At 39.0% G+C, this 20,694-nt stretch overlaps 1 protein-coding gene across 4 annotated transcripts in view; it reads left to right on the top strand.

The window, feature by feature from the left end:
* BCL11B (BCL11 transcription factor B) overlaps nucleotides 1-19,599 on the top strand; it is a 96,392-nt gene extending 76,793 nt beyond the window's left edge. For all 4 annotated transcript variants that reach the window (XM_082762638.1, XM_082762640.1, XM_082762639.1 and 1 more), the window contains one exon: nucleotides 12,396-19,599. In XM_082762638.1, coding sequence (XP_082618764.1) covers nucleotides 12,396-14,407 — 2,012 coding nt within the window. In that variant the 3' untranslated portion in view covers nucleotides 14,408-19,599. The remainder of the gene's footprint in view (nucleotides 1-12,395) is intronic.
* Nucleotides 19,600-20,694: the final 1,095 nt, after the last annotated feature.

Consider the following 20,694-nt stretch of genomic DNA (forward strand, 5'->3'; position numbering starts at 1 on the left):
TTGACTTTGGTGGGCTTTATATTAGGATATTAAACATTCATTTCCTCTTCCTTTTTGGAATTTAACTGCTCATATTCAGGGTGAGATATTCTCTACTTAATAAATCTTAAAGCTGCCCTAATTTACTAAATTAACTTGTGCTGTATTTTCTATTGAGGCAAAACTTCCGAGAGGATGAAACTGTTTTATCTGCTTCCCCTAGGATAGAGCTGGGTATTTTAAGGTCTAGTTGGAATAGCTGGAGAAGGATGCACCTGTGCCCTGTACTCAGCCCCCTTTCTCCTTCGGGCACAGTGCTATATTCATAGCCATACATAGAGAGAACAAAACACTTTATCTATCTATATATCACAGACACATTGGTGTATATGTGGATGTATATATTTAAATGTATATGGATATATATACTGTTATATATATATATGTATTTAATTATATATATAACACAAGCTTTAGAATACAAGAAGTTCTGCTTTCACTGTGAGGGATATCATGCAATGTGTTTAAAGTAGGACATGGAAGTTGTGACATATGCCGTGTCAAGGCACAGCAGAGCAGTTCTGTATCTTTAAATGTTGATGCAGTGAAACCAGGTGAGGTCTGGCCCCAGGTGCTGGCTGCTGCATGCTTTGCTGAACAATTTTTAAAGGATTCAGATTGGGTGACTGAAGGAGGAAAAAGTAGGTCTTTCTCTAAATAGACTTTTTTTTTTTTTTTTTTTTTTTTGGTGAAATATGTTGTAGGTTTAGTGCAATCATTAGAAAACTGATCGACTTAAGCTTCGTGCATTTCTCTGATAGCATCTCAGAATAATCCAGTCTGACCTGGCTTCCTGTGATGTGCAGTGGTAATTATCATGGAGCCTCAGTGATGCCAAAGTAGGGGAGGATTTTGTTGAGACCATGCATCTCGTTTCACTTGTGACTCTACATGAACACTGAATTAAGAGTCCTTCACATAAATGCTATGAAGGGAAAGCTACTGAAGAGGTACTTCAAAGATTGCCTCTGCTTTCCCTGCCTGTACATCTAAAGTCTAGATGGCTTGAAAATGAACCCAGCTCCATAGAAAAGGTTTTTCCCTCATTCTTTTCAATGCAAATCCAGTTTGGAATCATTTTACCTTCAAGTCCATCGTTCAATTTCTGTGGTCACCAGAGATGTGGCATCAAGGTGAATTTGCAGATAATTTGGATAGTGGCCCATGCTGAAGGTGTATGGCTTCTAAATCTAATTAGAGGTGTAGTTTGTTACAGGCAAAAATTATTGATACACAAGGAAGGTCTTATTCCGAGACATCTGTAGGTTGGCAGCTGTGCCAGCCATGTCTGTTCTTCTAAGTAACGAAAGCCATCTAGCCAGGAATAGCAGTGTTTTGGTGACAAGTGGTGAGAATATAGGTTGAATTACACTAGGAAAATATTTTCATTATTTTTATTATTCCTATTCTGCAAGCAGACTTGAGATGTGTGCCTGCGTATGTCTGTGTGCACAAGTGGATGCAGCATGGAGGGAGGGCTGTTATTTTTATTTTTTTTTAATCACACCTCCTTAGCATTTTGTACATATCAGCATTCTAGCAGAGTGATTTGCTAATTGCGCTGGAAGACCCACTTTAAATTCAGGAATACTAAAACTTTGAAACTGTAACATTTTGACTGGCGAGAATGACCAGTCTTCTTTTCTGTTTCGCAGGGAGCTAGTTGAAGGAAGCTGGCATTGTCGCAGAGTGAAAGCTCTGCAGAAGTGCCGCAGGTTTTTCATATGGAAATGTGAAATAATGGGGTGATTAAATAGAGCTGTATATTAAAGTACATCTGACATTAGAATTAGCATAATGTGCTCTAGCCCTAGGCTGAGTACTTTATTTGCCATCTGCGTCGGACCAAAATCCCCTGGGGAAGCGCTAAAATATTCTGAATAAACTCAGCCCGAGTTCTTATTGAGAGTAAAATACCATTTGTGGCACGTCGTATTGATTCGTCTTAATTGCGGTGCAGAAAAGAACATTCAGTTGCTGATGACTTTTGTACTCTGTGACAAGTCGGCTGGAGTTATTCTAACACTGCAGTTGGTTAACCTGAACAGACTGTCGTGCTCAGAGAAGGAGAAAACCTTATCTTCAGTAACATAAACTACAGTATCATCTCTCGGCTTTACTCCTGCCTATCTTGATGCAGCATCCTTTCTTTCCTTTTTTTTTTTTTTTTTTTTTTTTTTTTTTTTAATTCCTGAAAATAGCAGCCAACTAACTGAAGGGGAAATAGGGCTTCTTTGAATCAGTCCAGGAAAATACACATTCTTACCTAGTTACCCTCCCCAGCCTCCCTCCCCACGCTTCCACCCCCAAATCTTCTTTAAAAAAATCCAGAAACATCTGACCAGCTTTCATCTAAGAGAGTGAAAATCAGTGGAACTTGTCCTTGAGGATCCGTCTCCGGAACCATTAGTTCAAGAGATTTATTATGTATATTTTGTAAAAAGCTGTGGCTTCTCCTGTGCATAAGCCCACAGTCTTAGTCGGTTGTAATGGTTTGATTTTTGTCAACTCTCTGCTCAAATAGGTTGCTGAATACCTTTGAAAAAGTGCTTATAACATGCATAAAAGATAAATATTTCATCTGAAGGAAAATACTTTGATGCTCCATGCAATTCTGTAACATTCATAAGGTCCAGTTTTTACCCTATAATTGCCTATCATTATACACAATTTACATATTCAAACATTCTCCACAAACCTTAGTCTAGCATGTTTTTATTACAAATTCAGATCAAGGGAATAACCTTTAACTTCAGAGACAAATGAGACAAATTTACAAGTGCATGTCTGCTGTTTTCTTGTGTTTTATAAATCCCTGCAGACCCGAACACTTTTGCTATAACGCCACTCAGAACAATATACATATATTACTACTTGTTTGTAGTGCTTCAGTAATGAGTCCCCTTTGTATTAGATAACCTATATAATTCAGCATCTAGGCCCTCCATAACGTCAATTATCTCCTCATAGCTAAATGTACATTCCATTAAAACAAGATTTACAGCCTTTATATTACTTCTTAGGATTGAACGTGGAGATTTTGTGGATTTAAAGAAGCAGAGATGGGAGTTAGCATTTGTTAAAGAAGCAATGAATTAAAACAAAAATGCTATTTCATTTACTAACTATGAATAGGCACCTAATACCCTTAAGAAATAGTTGTAGTAAAACAGACTGAAGTATTCCTGGGGAGAAAAAAAAAAAAAAAAGGAAGAAAAAAAAAAAAAAGGGAAGGAAATTTGTTTTCACCCTTTGGCTTTTTCTATTTTTTTTTTTCCTTTTACTGTTTCCTGGTTTACTCTTTATTTTCCATATATGACATGGACAATTTCCTTTATGCATCCTCCTTTAAGCTCCTATTCAGATTACTCAGAATTCCTGCTTGTAAGAGGAGAAAATGGCACCTTAGAAAAGTCTGTGGGAAAAAAAAAAAAAAAAAATCCCAGCACTTGCCAGTTTTCAAACAAAACTACTTACAGGAAACCGATTTAAAGGGAAGCTGCTGGCATATTTCATATGTTGTAGAAAAGACTGACATTATTTCAAATGCATTTGAATACCTTATGCAAAGAAAAGGCCTAAAAGTGTCCTTGAGCAGTACAAGGGTTTTTCATGAATGCAGTAAATGGGATCCTACATATAAAACCACCAGCCAGGGGTATTCCTATGGTCTTTTCATCTGTACAGTGGGTACAGTTACCCCCCTGTATTATGTTCCCCATTTTCACTGATGGTTTTCACTATTTTATGCAGTAGTTTTGTAAAGTGTCCTTACAATCTGCCAGCTGATGGTTCAAAGAAACTAACTAAAAGACACAAAGCTGTTTGGATGCTAAAGGTGGAGTCAATTGAAACAGTTGTATCACAAAGGGCTAATTTAAAAGTTAACTCATTCACTATTGATCTTTTGATATTGATTTTCCTGTTTGCTCCTTACTTTTCACACTTCTCCCTTTCTCGGTTTTATAAATTGCCTTTGTATTTTAGAATTTAACACCAATTAGAAGAAGGTGTTCAGAGATGGCAAACATTTTTTATTTTCCATTTTATTTTTATTTATTTATTTATTTATTTATTTATTTATTTATTTATTTATTATTTCCTAGTCCTTCTGGGTAAAAATTCCTATGCTGTGAGTTTTTTGCTATGCATCTTTTTTTTTTTTTTTTTTTTTTTATTTACTAAGTAAAAGCACTCCTTACACTTCTGTAAGCTGAACATTAACTTCCAGTAAGCCACAAGCTCTGTTAAGGAATGAGAAATTGGACATCCAGAAGGAAGTTGCCCAAAATGACTATTGACATTTTATACCTAAAAATATAATATTGCCATTTTGTAATGCACTAGAAATTAAACTGAGCTGTGCATTTGGCTCATTTATGTGAATCTGGCAGTACAGTTCTGAGGTATGATTAAGTCTCATAGAAAATGGGACTATTGAACACAAGCTGTATCTTCAGCCAAAGGTCGCCTGTGTCCATTAAGAAGCAGGAAGCATCTGTTTGTGTTATGCATGGCTGTATTCTGCCTGCAACTCCTTTTTTTGTAAGCATAAATGCTGGGGAGGACATATAAAATACTTCTGGGGAAAGTTAAATGAAAAAAAATTATGACTTTTATTATTATTATATAAGCCTAGTTAAGATCCTTGTTTGTGTTAACCTAGTATAACTTATGTGGAAAAACTCAGAAGGCTGCAGTGGTGGTTCAGAGCTACTTTGAATTCATAGCAGGGTAATTCAAATCAGAGTTTGGCTAAGAGTATGATTTTAAGGTATCAGTCATTCAAGGATTCATGCTCTTTGTTCTTGGAATTGTGAGAGGATTGGCTGTAGATAAACAGCATGATGGTGTGACTTCTTGATGATATGATTGGCAATTAATCTTTTAGGTTTTCCATTCATGATAAAATAGGTTATTTTGCAAAGATATATTTATTATTAAAAGAATGATAAAGAGATGACTTTCTGTTCTTCCTAAATATGATCAGCATTGCCCTCACTACTGAAAAGCACAAGTGGCTTCAGAAAACAAGACAGACTCCCCAAAGTATTTAATACAGCAAAGGCAGAGCTTGACAGTTGGCCTTAGCATATAAATAATTAATTGTTTAAGCATATTACTAATATTAGTGTAATATTATTATATTTCAATAGGGGTGTCAACCAGTGCTATTGTAGATCTTTTTCAACAGGTGGAAAAAGCTCTCAAGTACATTCACATTGCTAATTAAAATCAGAGCCAGGAATAAGAGGGTCTTGTGGGATTTGTAGGTGCTCTTGGCATGAATCTTCTTGCATAATCTCTGTAGAGAACGCGCGGTCCCAGTAGTCAAGGTAGGAACAGGATGGGGAAGGCTGTAAAGCACGCAGGCAGTGTGTGGGAGAAGAATACTGCAAGAAGTCGTGATTTTTGTTCCATTTGAAGATGGCACTGGAGGAGATAGGCTATTCAAAGGACAAGGCAAGAAAAGAGAACAGGGCCAAGTATGGGATGAGACAGGATTCTGTTAGTGAGAAGTAACACTTCTCAGTTACTTTGCCTCCTTCAGACACTGTTATTTTTCCATCCGCCTCTTAAAAACATTTAATCTTTGTTCCCCTGTCACATTCTTCCCTTTCACCGACCTCATCTTGAGATTCCCCATTTCCAGATGATGACAGGCTCTATGGCCCCTCATGCTTGGGCTCTTGCAACTAAAACCTTCATCTCCTCTCCTTGACTAAGATGCACTTCAGGTCGGCTGAGCTTTATGAGAGAGTGTGGCTGTTTATCTGAGTGAAGAATTGGAGGTGCTTAGGTTGTGAGACTGCAGGCGTCTTGCTAAGTTATAAAGCACCAACTTTTGTCGCCAGTTGATGCTTACTTTATGAATTGTTGGTGATAGTCCCCGTCACCCTCAGCAGGAAGTGCTGCAAGTCTCTCTCGAGCCCTCTTTTTAGAGAAGGCAGTGCAGTGTAGGGATGGATGCATTGTGTTAGCTTTGGGGATGGGTAGAGGAGTTGCACTTGTTTTACATCTTCAGCTCGTGTGGCTATCAAAACCAAATTAAAATGAAGAGAAGTATAAAGGGAAATAGTTCCTTTGCATTTGGTGTTTAAAGCTAATGACTGGTGTTGGCCTGGCAGTGGTGATTCCCACTTGGTCTTGAACTTAACACCTCAGTCTCTTTAGTGAAGACTGTCAGTCCCTCTGTGAAATGGAGGTAGCAGCACTTCCAAACACCCTAAGGAATGCAGGGAGGGCAAAACTCCCCCAGAATATTGGGAGCGTTCAGCTATAGTATTCAACAGCATTCAATCATAAAACTATGTAACTAAATGTTCTTGCTAACTTGGATAGTTTAAATGGTAATATGGCTTATAAAACCTCTTCAGCAGAAAGACAGTGAAGGTAATGGCTTTGTTTTGGACCTATATTACAGATATTTTTACATACCTGATGATGCATTCGTTATGAACCAAAATAGTTCACACTGCAGATCCATACTGCAGGCACCTGGAAAGTACTTGGTCCTTGTCTAGGTGACCTGTCAAACCACGTACAAGCATATATTTTCTTCAGTATGAAGCACTAAATCTTTCTAGTATTTAATACCCTTCTCTTTAATGTCAGCTGGTCTTATAAGGAGACTTGTTAAACTAGTGTTCTCAATTATGGCATTTTAATTTAATAATAATTCAATTAAAGGTGTGTTTTTTATGGAGCATCTACGCTACATTTATTGGTATTATTAGAGTAACCATCGTAATAACAAGGAGTAATTATTTAAGTGCTCATTAAAAATCAAGTGGGAGAAGAGAGTAATATTGGTGGAAAGACTGTAGGAACCTGATACATGTCTGTTCCTGAGTGCTACAATAAAAGGTGTCCTTTCTTTAAAGCTTCCAAGTTTCTACTTTTCCTGAACTTCTAAAGGTGCAGTAAAGCAGCATTAAAATTCCTTAATATTTTTATTGCTGCTTTTGTAACTTTGTAAAGGGAACCAGAAACATTATCTGGAAAGTATTGCTAGAGGTAAAGAATGCCAGTAGTTACATGGACCTGGCTTGGTATCCAGTGCAGCCCCTCCTGGCAGGGGCTAGGGGTGGGTGATTAAAAGTCGGAGGGAGTTCGTTCTCTGTTACAGCTAATGCAATTATTCAGGCATGCTGAGGGGAAGCTTTGTAAGGCACTGGATGTCACTGTAGCCCAGCAGAAAATAATGAATTCTCAGCAGTTCTTATCTCACACTGATTATTGTTTGATGGTATCCAGAATAACTGAGGATATTTTGAGGGAAATTTATCTCCGGGGCAAAGACGCTCAGCATTCAGGGTGTACAGAAAGTCATGTACCAACTGGGCAGGGAGGATCTGCATATCACTGTGTGATACAAGCCAGACTGCAGAGGACAGATAAGTCAGGGAAGTCAGGCTGCCATTGCAGTGGGATGAATGTCCACAGATCCAGGCAACTCTTGTTCTGGCCTGGGCAAACCTACCTGTGTGTTCTTAGTGCCCTCCACAAGGACAGAATTTGACAAGCAGAATCCAAATTTACCTTTGTTTTGTGCTGTTCATGAAACAGAAAAAAAAGCTCATTATGGCTTTGACATTTTGAATGGAATATAATCTGTCATGCAGTAATGGAGGGAACACATTTTAATATTTCTGGAAGAGACCATCTTATGTCACAATAAGCAGAAAAGGTGAGTGTTCAATAAATTTGTAGTTTATAATGACCTAATCTGGGAGAAAATACTAGGGGGGTTTTAATATACCAGATAAAAAAATAACAAAACAATAGCTGGCAGTTGAACTCAGAAATTTGAATCAGAAAGACGACAGCTTTTTTTAACATTGAGTATAGTCAACCATTGCCACAGACTACCCAGTGGACAGGCACAGTAGATTCTCTCCCAGTTGATATTTCCAAATTGAGCTGGATGAAGGGGTTGCTAAAAGACATGAACTGTCTCAACTGCAAATCACTGGGCTGGATGATATCTGTATGGCCCATGAGAAGAAGACTGAATTGTTTCCTGTGTTCTTCATGTCCATGTAGGTAGGAAACAATATTACCATCTTTAATTGCAGAAATAAAGGTTTAGATTAGGCAACTGGGCAACCTTCATATAGTAAAGAAGTGAGAGAATGCGATAGACTTAAAAAAGTTATAGACTCTCCATTTGAGTGGCCTTCGAAGTGGGGTAATTGAGCATCCATCATCTGTATGAACAGATGCAAAGATATGGACATCCCTTGGCTCAGGAATGGGACCAGAGTAACCTTTAAGGCTATTAAGGTCCTTTACTTCTTTAATTTCATAGTCTTTGCTAGCATTGGTCAAGATTTCTGAACCTGAATCTCAGTAGGATTCAGCCCTACAAACCTATGAGGTGCCTGAACTCCAGTGATAGTACTTCATATTTAGTGCAGTCTTAAAGCCACCACTGCCAACGTACTCAGGGTTTGTGGCCTGGATGTCTCATCATACCTTCTCACAACATAAAGATAAAAAATTATACTTGAGCCATTGGTTGCTAAAATCAAGCCTATTTACAGACTGGAGGGTTGAATCCATGTGCAATTCCTTGAACAGTTTTAATGAAGTCTTGGCTTGTGCTTAACTTTAAGCACATGAATAATTTCATCACTATCCAACAGAGCACTTCAGCCAGTGCTTAAGTTTCTCTGGTGTTGATTACTCCCATGCTCAAAGTCAAGCACATGCTAAAGCGATAAAGACTACACATGGCAAAGCCTATATGACTAGTTGTCATAAAGTGGGTATTTAGACAGACTTCAGTGCAGGTGGCTAGGGAGTAAGATAGCCATATATCAAAAGTAGCCTTATAACAAAGAGTTTTATAGTGTAGGTGCACTGCATTATTAAATATAAGGATCATTCTCGAGCAATACGTGGCTGTTTCTGGGCATGTTTAAAATATTTAGTGAGTTTTTGAATATAAAAATGTTCAGAGTGGATCTTCAAAGACTTTTTGACATTGTTCTGTTCTTAAAAGTGAGCATCTATACTGCTCAGGGCAACTTCTAGGCAAGATAACCATGAAGTGATAATATGGAAATGAAAGTGTTTTTTTTTTGTTTGTTTGTTTTTGTTTTTGTTTTGTTTTGTTTTTTGTTTTTTTTTTTTTGTATTTTATATTTTTTTAAAGGAGGAGTCTGGGGAGAGTCTTTGAGGATTGTGAAATTTTATATATATATGTGTATGTATACATACACACAGGCACACATACAAACACTCATAGAGCAGTCAGAGATTGGTAGCCAGGCAGCCTGCAGTTAATTTTGCCGTTGTACAGGGATCTCTTGAAGATGAGTGTTTAGGAGCATAAAAGCTAAATAAAACAAAAAAGGAAGAGAAGGCTGTTCTACGACTTCTAGCTTGTAAATCTTACATCACTAATAGCACTAATTTGCTCTGTTTGAAAGAAAACTAAAAAGGAGAGGTTTTACTTTCCTCACTTGGATTTCATGGAGGTGAAGTTTTGGAGAACAAAACAAAACAAACCATCTCAGTTCCTCATAACGTGTAGTAGCAAGAATCCAGCCAGCTGCCATTTTGAAGGTAATTTTTTTAATCAGCCATTTCAGTTTTAGATTGGCCTTGATCTTCAGCCTGCTCAGGAATTCTTCTCCTTACATATGTGCCAGTGCTGAAGTAAACGCATTGCTGTTGTTGCCATCTAATGCACAGCTGCTTTCTTCCTCCTGTCAGCTCTTGAGCTAAGCAAGGAGAATGCATGCACACGCACACTCACATTATTTTTTTTAACGGGGAAAAAAACACACACACGCACAAAAACAAAACAAAACAAAACAAAACAAAACAAAACACAAAAACAACAAAAAAGAAAGCGTGCTGTGACTTTAAAAATGAAAGAATCAAACAGCTGTGGGTAATAAATCGATTAATTAGAGTGGATAAAATGAAGGTGAAGGGTGCAGAGCACTCTTTAATTTGAAGATATATGACCTTGTAAGATGCTGCACTTCATTTGCTATTATATCACACTTCAGAAAGGGCTTTATTAAAATCTATTCTAGGGTGAGCTGAGGTAAAACATATTGTTAAAAAAAGCTTTTGACAGAGTATGTTATATACTTTAGTCTGCTTCAGTGATTTCTGTCACTTTTTATACTACACATGTTGCTGGGCAAGAAAAGTTAAACGTCTAGACATTTTCATCATATTTCTGTAAGAAACAGAAATTTAAATATTTGAAGTAATAATGGGAGCATTTACTGTTGCTTTGGCTGCAGAGCTGACATAAAACTCCCTAACTGCCTGAGTGCTGAGTAGATTTCAAGGGATAATGTATCAGTTCCTTTCAGTGTTTGTATGTAGCTTTCATTAGTGTCAATAGCAGTTATGGGCACTTTTTTTTTCCAAGCAGAACACAGCTCCCAGGCTTTTTTTTTTTTTTCTTCAGTAGTGGTTGCTAGAGATTAATCAGAGCAACTGAGCGCATTCGGTGCGACACGGCATGAAGGGCCTGGGTGTGGGGGCTGTGTCAGTTGGACATGCCCGCGGCGTTGGGCAGAGTTTTCCTTAGCTTTACACACCTGGATTCTCTGAAATCAGGGTCTGAAACTGCTATCCGCAGCAACAGCCCTGCAAAATCAATAGGAGTGGGAGGAACTGCACCACATTTATCACATACCTTTGTATATAAGTCCCAATCTGATAGATGCTCATTCATTTACGCCTTTGTGGATGTTCATTGGTGACAAGATTAGATAGACTGACAGGCTGATAGGTAGGCAGATAATCCTCTAGTCTTCTTGTCTAGGGTTTTGTAGGTTTTGTTAGCAGCAGCCGTTCCTGCAACAGCTAGAAGAGGAGAATTCAGCCAGCAGCAATCCTTCCTCTCCTGGTGTGTCCCAGATTTTTTTATTTTTTTTGACTGCTATGAGTCATTTCTCTTCACAAAGGTAGTTTTGATGATACAGTTCTGCTCACCTTATAAACTTTTCCCTTTTCAAACTAAAGCAATGGCTTGCTCTGAATCACACTTCCCCATCTAGGCATGGGCTGTACAGCTAAGCTTTGGACCCACGCTCTGGTGGGGATGGGGAGGCTGGGGGGCTTGGGGTGCTATGCAGACACAGAGGGGAGACAGGTCCAGGTTTTGAACTTGCAAGACGTTCAGTGCATTTAGGTACAGTGGGGTCAAAATGCACGCTTTCATAAACAAACAAACTGTCCTGCAAGAAATTACTTGTAGATTTTCCAAAGTGGGGAGTTGTTTTTCAGGATACCTCTCCCTTGTTTTAAGAAAAAAAAAATAAATCCTGGATCATGATGTTCAGGTTGACAGCTATTTATAAATTTATCGCAGTCTTTCAGAGGCATAGAAAAAGAGTTGGGGGTGTGTGTGGGGGGAAAGTGCTTTTTGAAGATAGCACATAGTTTATACTGTGCCTGGGACTGGAATTTTCTAGCTAGCAAAATTATGACTGCAGCACAGACTTGTCCATACCTGTCCTTTATGTAAAGCTGAATCAAGGTTAAAGGAATGCTTTCCACCTTTATGCAGTTGTTCAAAGAGGCTAGAAAGGCAAACAGAACAATGTTTTTGGCTCCAGTGAGCGTTACTGTATTGGAGGGCAGGCTCAGGCTCAGAAATTCTTGGGACACAGTTGAAGCACGGCCCGACATTTGTTACTGTTAATTGCAACTGTGCTGTCGGCTTTGATTACCGGATGTTTCATTTGAATGACTTCTTGGTGTTTTGGCAAAAATAATGTCAAAGTGGCTTATGCAAGGGTACACTTTCCAAGCTCCTGTTGACTCAGATAGGACTTGTGCAGCTAAATACTTACATAGCATTTTAAAAATGGAAGTGCTGGCATGATTGAAACATGTATAAATTAAATTCAGCAAGATCTCAGGGGACTGGTGCATGAAGTATATAAAAATATAAAGTGAAACAGTGAAAATGATACCGAAGCTGCTTGCAGGTGCCCCATAAAACCTACTATACCACATTTTCTTTGACTTTCACATGTAGCCATAAATCCCTTGAAACAAATTCCTTTTTGTGGAATAAACACGTGAAAAAATTTGGATCCTCATGCGTCATAAAAGGTTTTATTTGCAAGTTGGAGGATATAAATGTATATAGCACGAGTGCATATGTGTGATATTTGTCATACATGTTAAGTGAATAAGTGTGGTGAGTAAATGTGTTGTTCAACAATTTATATCAGTCAATACATTGCAATTAAGTCCTTCTTTCAGAAATGCCAAGGAGGAAATGTGTTAGCAAAATAAAGTGCATGCCAACTGTATTAAAATGTTCTCCACCGTATTATTTTTTGAGTGTTCTTTCTGTTTTTCTTTTATAGGTAAAGATGAGCCTTCAAGCTATATTTGCACAACATGCAAGCAGCCTTTTAATAGCGCTTGGTTCTTGCTTCAGCATGCCCAGAACACACATGGATTCCGCATCTACCTGGAAACAAGCCCTTCAAACAGTTCCCTTACTCCACGCATCACCATCCCTCCTCCTCTGGGACCAGAGACTGTTGCACAGTCCCCGCTGATGAATTTCCTTGGAGACAACAACCCTTTCAATCTTCTACGGATGACAGGACCCATCTTGCGTGAACACCCAGGCTTTGGTGAGGGTCGGCTCCCAAACACGCCTCCACTGTTCAGCCCACCACCTCGTCATCATCTGGATCCACATCGCCTTAGTGCCGAAGAAATGGGGTTAGTTGCCCAGCATCCCAGTGCCTTTGACAGAGTTATGCGTTTAAACCCCATGGCAATTGAGTCCCCAGCGATGGATTTCTCCAGAAGGCTTCGAGAGCTGGCAGGAAACAGTTCCACCCCTCCGCCAGTCTCGCCCAGTCGCACCAACCCTATGCATCGCCTGTTGAATCCTTTCCAGCCAAGTCCTAAATCACCTTTTTTGAGCACCCCGCCACTGCCCCCCATGCCCCCCAGCAGCACTACGCCTCCCCAGCCTCAGGCCAAGAGCAAGTCCTGTGAATTCTGTGGGAAAACATTCAAGTTCCAGAGTAACCTTATTGTCCACCGGCGCAGTCACACAGGAGAAAAGCCCTACAAATGTCAGCTCTGTGACCACGCTTGCTCCCAGGCCAGCAAGCTAAAGCGTCATATGAAAACGCATATGCATAAAGCTGGCTCCATGACAGGCAGGTCAGACGATGGACTGTCCACCACGAGTTCTCCTGAGCCAGGCACAAGTGAACTCACTGGAGAGGGACTGAAATCCGGTGAGACAGATTTCAGGAATGAGAGCGATCCTTCCCTGGGCCATGACAATGAAGAAGAGGAAGAGGAGGAGGAGGAGGAAGAGGAGCTGGAAAATGAGAGCAGGCCAGAGTCAAGCTTCAGTATGGACTCAGAACTGAGTCGTAACCGAGAAAATGGTTCCAAATCGCTGCCAGATGAGAAGTCCCTCGTCCTGGGAAAAGTCATAGAGAATGTAAGTCTTGGTGCCATCCAGCAATACAACGACATGCTAGCTGAGAAACAGAAGAGGAGTAGCTTCATGAAAAGGTCTTCTGACCAGCGAGACTTGTGTCCTCGAGACCTCTGTCCGAGAGACACAGGTGATGAAGACTCGGTGGTAGGAGAGCTGGACCGCACCGAGGAAGGGACGGTCAATGGAAGAAACTTTGGCCCAGGTGAGCCCTTCCCAAACTTGTTCCCTCGCAAGCCAACACCTATCACGAGCCCCAGTTTAAACAACTCATCTAAAAGAATAAAGGTTGAGAAAGATTTGGACTTGCCACCAGCAACAATAATACCTTCTGAAAACGTTTACTCCCAGTGGCTGGTAGGGTACGCAGCATCGAGGCACTTCATGAAGGATCCATTTCTAGGATTCACAGACTCCCGACAATCCCCCTTTGCCACCTCTTCTGAGCACTCGTCAGAGAACGGGAGCCTGCGTTTCTCCACCCCGCCGGGGGACATGCTGGATGGGGGGCTCTCAGGGCGCAGCGGCACGGCCAGCGGAGGCAGCACCCCCCACATCAGCGGTCCGGGCCCCGGGCGACCCAGCTCGAAGGAAGGGCGCAGGAGCGATACATGTGAGTACTGTGGCAAGGTCTTTAAGAACTGCAGCAATTTGACGGTGCACCGTCGGAGCCACACTGGAGAGCGGCCTTACAAATGCGAGCTCTGCAACTATGCATGTGCCCAGAGCAGTAAGCTGACACGTCACATGAAAACGCATGGCCAGATAGGGAAGGAGGTCTACCGCTGCGACATTTGCCAGATGCCCTTCAGTGTTTACAGCACCCTGGAGAAACACATGAAAAAGTGGCATGGAGAACATTTGCTGACAAATGACGTCAAAATTGAGCAGGCAGAAAGAAGCTAAGCCCCCTCCCCACCCCCGCCCGCCCCGTCCCTTCCCCTCCTTCCCCCCCGCTAGGTTAAATTTCAGGGGTCTAGGTAACATTTTATTTGTACAGTTTAACTATTGCCAACTGAGAAAAGATGACCTAACTTGCCTCCGTAAACATAACTTAGCATAACTATGGTAGGTGCCAGACCTTGGCACTTAAATATAACCTGTGTCTACAAAGTTCTATTAAACCCGAGGGTTGATTAAGGCAGTAAAAATTGTGGAGCCTTTTAACTGTGCAATAATTTCTGTATTTATTGGGTTTTTGTAATTTTTTGGCATGTGCAGGTACTTTTTTTTATTCTTTCTGTTTAAATTTCTTTTAAAATTTTGTTGGGTATCCCTTTTTAATTTTACCCAGTCGTAGCCTGAGATTACTTGCATTGTAGGGGTGAAACATATCTTTTTAAATTATAATTTTTGGGCCGCTGCTTTGTTGAAATTTAAGCTAAGCATGTGTAATTTCTTGTGAAGAAGCCAGCATTTTAACAGAGATCTTTCTTTCTTTCCAAACCCTCCCCCCACCTCCCTTTTTTTTCCTTTCCTCTTTTAAATAACCTTGAAGATTAGTGAAAACAAAATTGTACAGCGGATAACAATCTTTAAAATTAGCACTTTCTTTTGGAATTGGGTGGATTATGTAGCACTGACAATGTTACTAACGATAGAGGCCTTTTATAGATGGATTTCATCATTACAGTCATGCCAGCTAAAAAGACATAGGTGCAGACTGCAGCTACATTCAAAAAAGAGTAACATTCTTAATTGTGCATTATTACAAGATAGTTTCTTTTTGTTGTTAAAGCTATGGCAACAGAACGGTGCCATTTTATCACTTTTGGGGGTCTTTTTCCTTCCTTCTTCCCTGCCTGCCACTTTTCCCAGAGACAGTAAAAGTACATCTCAAGTATTGTAATCTTTTCAAACCTTATAGGAGCCAAATGCCACCTTTTTTTTTTCATTTTAAACTGCACAAACACATTTCTGAGTCCAGGATGTCTGTATGTGCCTCTCCTTTAGTCCAGATTTGCTGTAGTTAAAATAATTACTAGAGGATGGGCAAGTGGCAATTTCTCAATGAAAAATCTCAACTCATAGTCATTTGTTTTGTGAATGGACATACCAGAACTATCTTCTATGATGTACAATGGCACTACAAGGAAAGGAAAAAATAAATTCTAGTTGATCTACCTATCTTGGCAAGATTCTGCTTCTACTGAAGTCATTAAGAGTTTTCCCATTGACTTAATTAGGAACAGAAGTTAGTTGTATTATGAGAAAAGCATTATGACAGAAAAAAAAAAAAAAGTAAAGAAAAATGCACCTGCTCTACTTTCAAATTTTAAAAATTTTCAAAGCCCATTATGACTAATATTAACAAACAGTGGACAATTATGGCTAGAGATTATAATTATGTTGACCCGCACTTTAAAGCTTTTGTTTGTGGTTAAGAGAAAAATGGCTTCTCAACAAGAAATTACATCATATTCTTCTACTTGGCCCAAAGGTGGGTTAAACTGTAAGGGAACAGCTGAGATTAAGTGTCAGTGTTGCTAAGCATGGCATTCACAATACTGGCACTATAAAGAAAAATAAATAAAAATAATTTATTGGACAGTTTTTCTACTGCCATTCAATTTGACATGAGTGCCTTGAAAACTGATCTTCCTATTTGAGTCTCTCGAGACAAATGCAAAATGTTTTTGTGAAATGAAAAGACTTTTAAAAAAAAAAGTAAAACAAGAAAAGTACATTCTTTAGAAAAAAAGAGCCACATTTACTTAAAAAAAAAATTACTGGTTGAAGATAGTGGACATGAAAATGCCATAAGACCCAATCAAATGAAGATGTATACCCAGCACAACTTCGGACATCCATTAGCTGAATTATTCTCAGCCTTTTTTTTTTTTTCAGGACAACGCTGCTTAGGAAATGGAATGGAAATGATTTACTGCTGAATTAAAACTCAAATGACACAAATTACAAGTTGTTATCATTGAATGAGAAAAAACAATTCAGGAACAACGGCTAATTTTTTTTAAAAGTTAAATTTAGTGCACTCTGTCTTAAAATACGTTTACAGTATTGAATACATACAAGGGTAAAAAAGAAATTGTGTGTATGTGTGTTTGAGCAATCTTTTTTTTTTCAAAGTTTGCTTAATAGGTTATTAAAAAATGCCATAATGGCCATGTGTATATTGTTTTCTTTTGGTGACGGGGTTTTAGTATATATTATATATATTAAAATTTCTTGATTACTGTAAAAGTGGACCAGTATTTGTAATAATGGAGAATGCCTGGGCATTTTACAAAACCAGAAAGAAAAAAAAAAAACTTTTCTTTTTTCCTTGAAAATGTTGCAGTAAAATTTAAATGGTGGGTCTATAAATTTGTTCTTGTCACTGTAACTGTAAAGTCTTGAGTTTTAGTAAATTTTTTTCTGCCTTGGGTGTTGAATTTTTATTTCAAAAATGTATAGAATCTTGTATTTGGGGATTAAAAGGTGATTGCTACACCATGTAGAAAAAGTATGTAGAAAAAAGTGCTTAATATTGTTATTGCTTTGCAGAAAAAAAAAAAATCACGTTTCTGACCTGTACCTATTTTTGTCTTTTTTTCTCCCCCATTTCCCCTTTCCTTCCCCTTCTGGAATGGATATTGATATTGGTTGATTCATATGATGTAGGCACTTGCTGTATTTTTACTGAAGCTTGTAATTTTTTAACTGTACGCTTGTCCTTTTAAAGGGATTTAATGTACCTTTTTGTTAGTGAATTTGGAAATAAAAATAAAAACAAACAAACAGGCTGCCATAATATATTTTTTTAATTTGGCAGGATAAAATATTGCAAAAATAATAAAAAAAAAATTTGTATGTCAAGTCCTTATTGTACAGGAAAAAAAGGGGGTTGTTAGACGACCTTTGAGTAAAAGAAACAAAACAAAATAATTAAGTGCTTTTTTATTTTTGTTGTTGTTGTTGTTCAGAAATAATTTTAGTTGTATATATAATTTTTATTTTTTTTTTGTCAGAAATGGCCTACAAAAAAGTGCTGTTCCCACAGGGCTCTAAATCACTTCAAAGTTGCCTGGACCCCTTGCATCAAGGTTTTACCAGGTATGGTTGAACCAGGCTGGATGGTTATTGCCTATTCGTGAGAAATGAAATCCAGTTTCCATAAAGGTGTCTGAGGCGACATCCCACAGCTTCCCTGCAGGTTCAAGAGAGAGAGAGGAGATTCCCCCCTCCCCAAAAAAGAAAATGTACAACACATCTTCCCTCTCCTGGCCACCCCACTCACTTCCTGCCACTGCCCTCTGGAAGAAAGGCATTTTATAGCAAAAAATGAGAGCTGGCGCGTCCACTTTGACACAGATAAAATGATCCGCTGTCGGTACAGTTGTGACCAGGTTGAAGTAAAATTGGTCCAGGCACAGCCCTCCCCTTCCCTGTCAGAACAGGACCTACTCCATGTACAGGTCTTGCCAGTCCATGTTATTAGCTGCTTTGCTGCTGTTCACTCCGAATTGTACATTCCATGAATTTCTGAATGTTTGAGGGACTGGGATGAAATTCTGTGCCTTTTGATGTCTCTCTTCTTTGCTGTTCTTTCTCTCTCTCTTATGCTCTCTCCCTTTTGGGTCGAGGGGAAGACAGGTGGCAGAAGAGGCACTGATGCTCTAGTGAAGGGGAGAAGGGGAAAGTGCTCACCGCCCTTGCAGGAAATGACGGTAAAACTAAAACAAACAAAAAGAATTTCCATGCCAAATTCTTCTGCAGCTTTCATCAGTGCAGAATGGCTGGAGCAATTGGAGAGGCATGGGTGTGACAGCAGGGAGAATTTGGTCCAGCTACCTAACAGATATGTCTTCCTGGCTTGAGCAACATACCCTTAAGACTTCTGGACAAATTTTGGATCCCAATTAAACTGATAACAATCAGGAATTATTCATCACTTATAGTGCTGGCTTACTCCAGTGCAGCTGAGGCAGGAATATGATCCCTTAAAGACATATTTTCATTTTTAGGTGAAAATTCAGAACTCTGACATCTGTATAGAACCAGAGTCATATCACGGAATTCAGCAGAATGCCCTGGACATACATCAGTGTAATGAAGATCAGAAGTTAACAGTCCACTTATCAATGTTTTCAGTCCATGATTCTTCACTTTAAAAATTAATTCACCTTTCATTTTAGTGTAAGCTGCTTAGGAGCTCTGGTCTCCCCCCCCCCCCATTTTTTTTTTTTTTCTCATTAATCCAGAATAGCTAACACCAGCAGTTGTCTAGTCTTGTGACTTAGATTACTGAAACTAACAACAAGTCACCCCAAAAGCACAAAGGTTGTGTTTCTGCAGACTGTAGTGATATAGTGATAATGAAATGGCCCTCCTTTTCTTCTTGCTTAGGAGAACTGTAGTTTACTAGGCCATAAGCACAATATAGCATAGATGTAAAATAGCTAGAATGCTGCCATAGTTCTTTTCACAATTATTTCACAACTATTTTTTTTAATTACTATTATTATTTTAAGGTTGAATTTATTACTTGCATTGTGTCTAATCCTGCTGCCTTTGAAGTTTGGATCAAAACTCCAGATGACTTCCTTGGCAAGAGGACAGGCCCGAGAACCTGGTTTGAGGAAGAAAAATACTTATTTTTAAGGAAAGGGTCAAAAAATCAGCATTTCATCCCAGTCCTATGTAAAAGACAGTCCAAGGTTTTGTTTATCACAGGCAAACTCATTTTTATGGTGCTCTTTGTATTTTAGAACTGCAAAGCAAAGTAACGTTGATTTAAGTTGTTTGCATTTGTACCGGCAAGGCAAAATATTTTTATTACCTTTTTCTATTACTTATTGTATGAGCTTTTGTTGTTTACTTGGAGGTTTTGTCTTTTACTACAAGTTTGGAACTATTTATTATTGCTTGGTATTTGTGCTCTGTTTAAAAAACGAGAGCACTTTTTTTTTTTTTAATGGATAAAATGTTGAGATGGCTGGAGGTCATTTCAATATGGCTTAGTGAAATATTTATTGTTCCTTTTATTCTCTGTACAAGATTTTTGGCCTCTTTTTTTTTTTTTTTTTCCCTTATTGTCACAATGTTGAGTTCAGCATGTGTCTACCATTTCATTTGTACGCTCGTTCAAAACAACGTTTGTTCCAGTTTCAAGTTATAAAAATAAATTGGACATTTGACTTGATCTCCAAATCTTGTCTTTCCTGTTTTTTATTTTGTTTTTGTTTTTGTTTTTGTTTCTGTTTTTGTTTTTTGGAAAATGAGGGGTGGGAAGGGAAAAAAAGCAGCAGAATGAAGCGAGGAGTTGGAACTTCAGCATGGGTGAAAGACCCTGTGCAGTGTTTTCTGTCAGTTCTTGTGGGGTCCATCAGTAGAGAAGTCTTGTTTGGGGAGGACATGTAAATCTGAAGTTAAAAATACACCTAAATGCTGCTTATGTTTCTTGGACCTAAAGACCTCCCCCCTCTGCACACCCCTCAGCCATGTAGGCATCTTGAGAGAAAATTGTAGAATAATCATTTAAACAGTCAAATTTCTTACGCTAGCTGTCATATGCACCTAAGTTGGTTAATATGTTTTGCTTCTTTGGTGCCAATGTAAATGGGGACAACAATCACTAATATAACCAGGAGCTGAATTTGGGCCACAGAGTGTGTGCCATTATGTGAGAAGCACTGCAATACAACTTCAGTTTCACATCTGCTCCTCCTCCTCAGCTAGGGACAAAGGCATGCACATTTACAGGCAGAATTGTGCATGATTTGCTGTTTGAGGATAAGAGCTGACAGCTACAGGCAGTTCACTGTCCTGATACTCTTTATCAAGCCAACCTGTTAGCAGCAAATGCATGGAAATCTTAAATGAGAGAATTGTATTCAAACCATTATTGGAAAGCTCAGGAAAGATGTGGAGTGCCGGAGACCAGATTCTGATTTCCTGGAGGCCTTGGTCCAACAAACCATGTAACAGGCTTGTGATTCAAAGCAGGTGGGTAATTGAAATTCATTTCAAAGGAACTGCTCCTGGACTTTAAAGTATTTGGCTCAACTCAGAAGTCAGGAGGGGAAGCTAGGTGGTTTGTGCTACAGAAGAGCTCCTACAGATGGTCCCTTCCTGATCTTGGGCTCCCTGAATCTACAATCTAAATTTAGGTATGTGTGTAAGTGCTTTGCTGGATCAAGGCTTCAGAATGATATAAAAGTTACAGTCCTTGAAAATTTGTACTCATGAAAAAA

Source organism: Aythya marila (assembly GCF_965140915.1).
Source record: "Aythya marila genome assembly, chromosome: 5".
Classification (NCBI taxonomy): Eukaryota; Metazoa; Chordata; class Aves; order Anseriformes; family Anatidae; genus Aythya; species Aythya marila.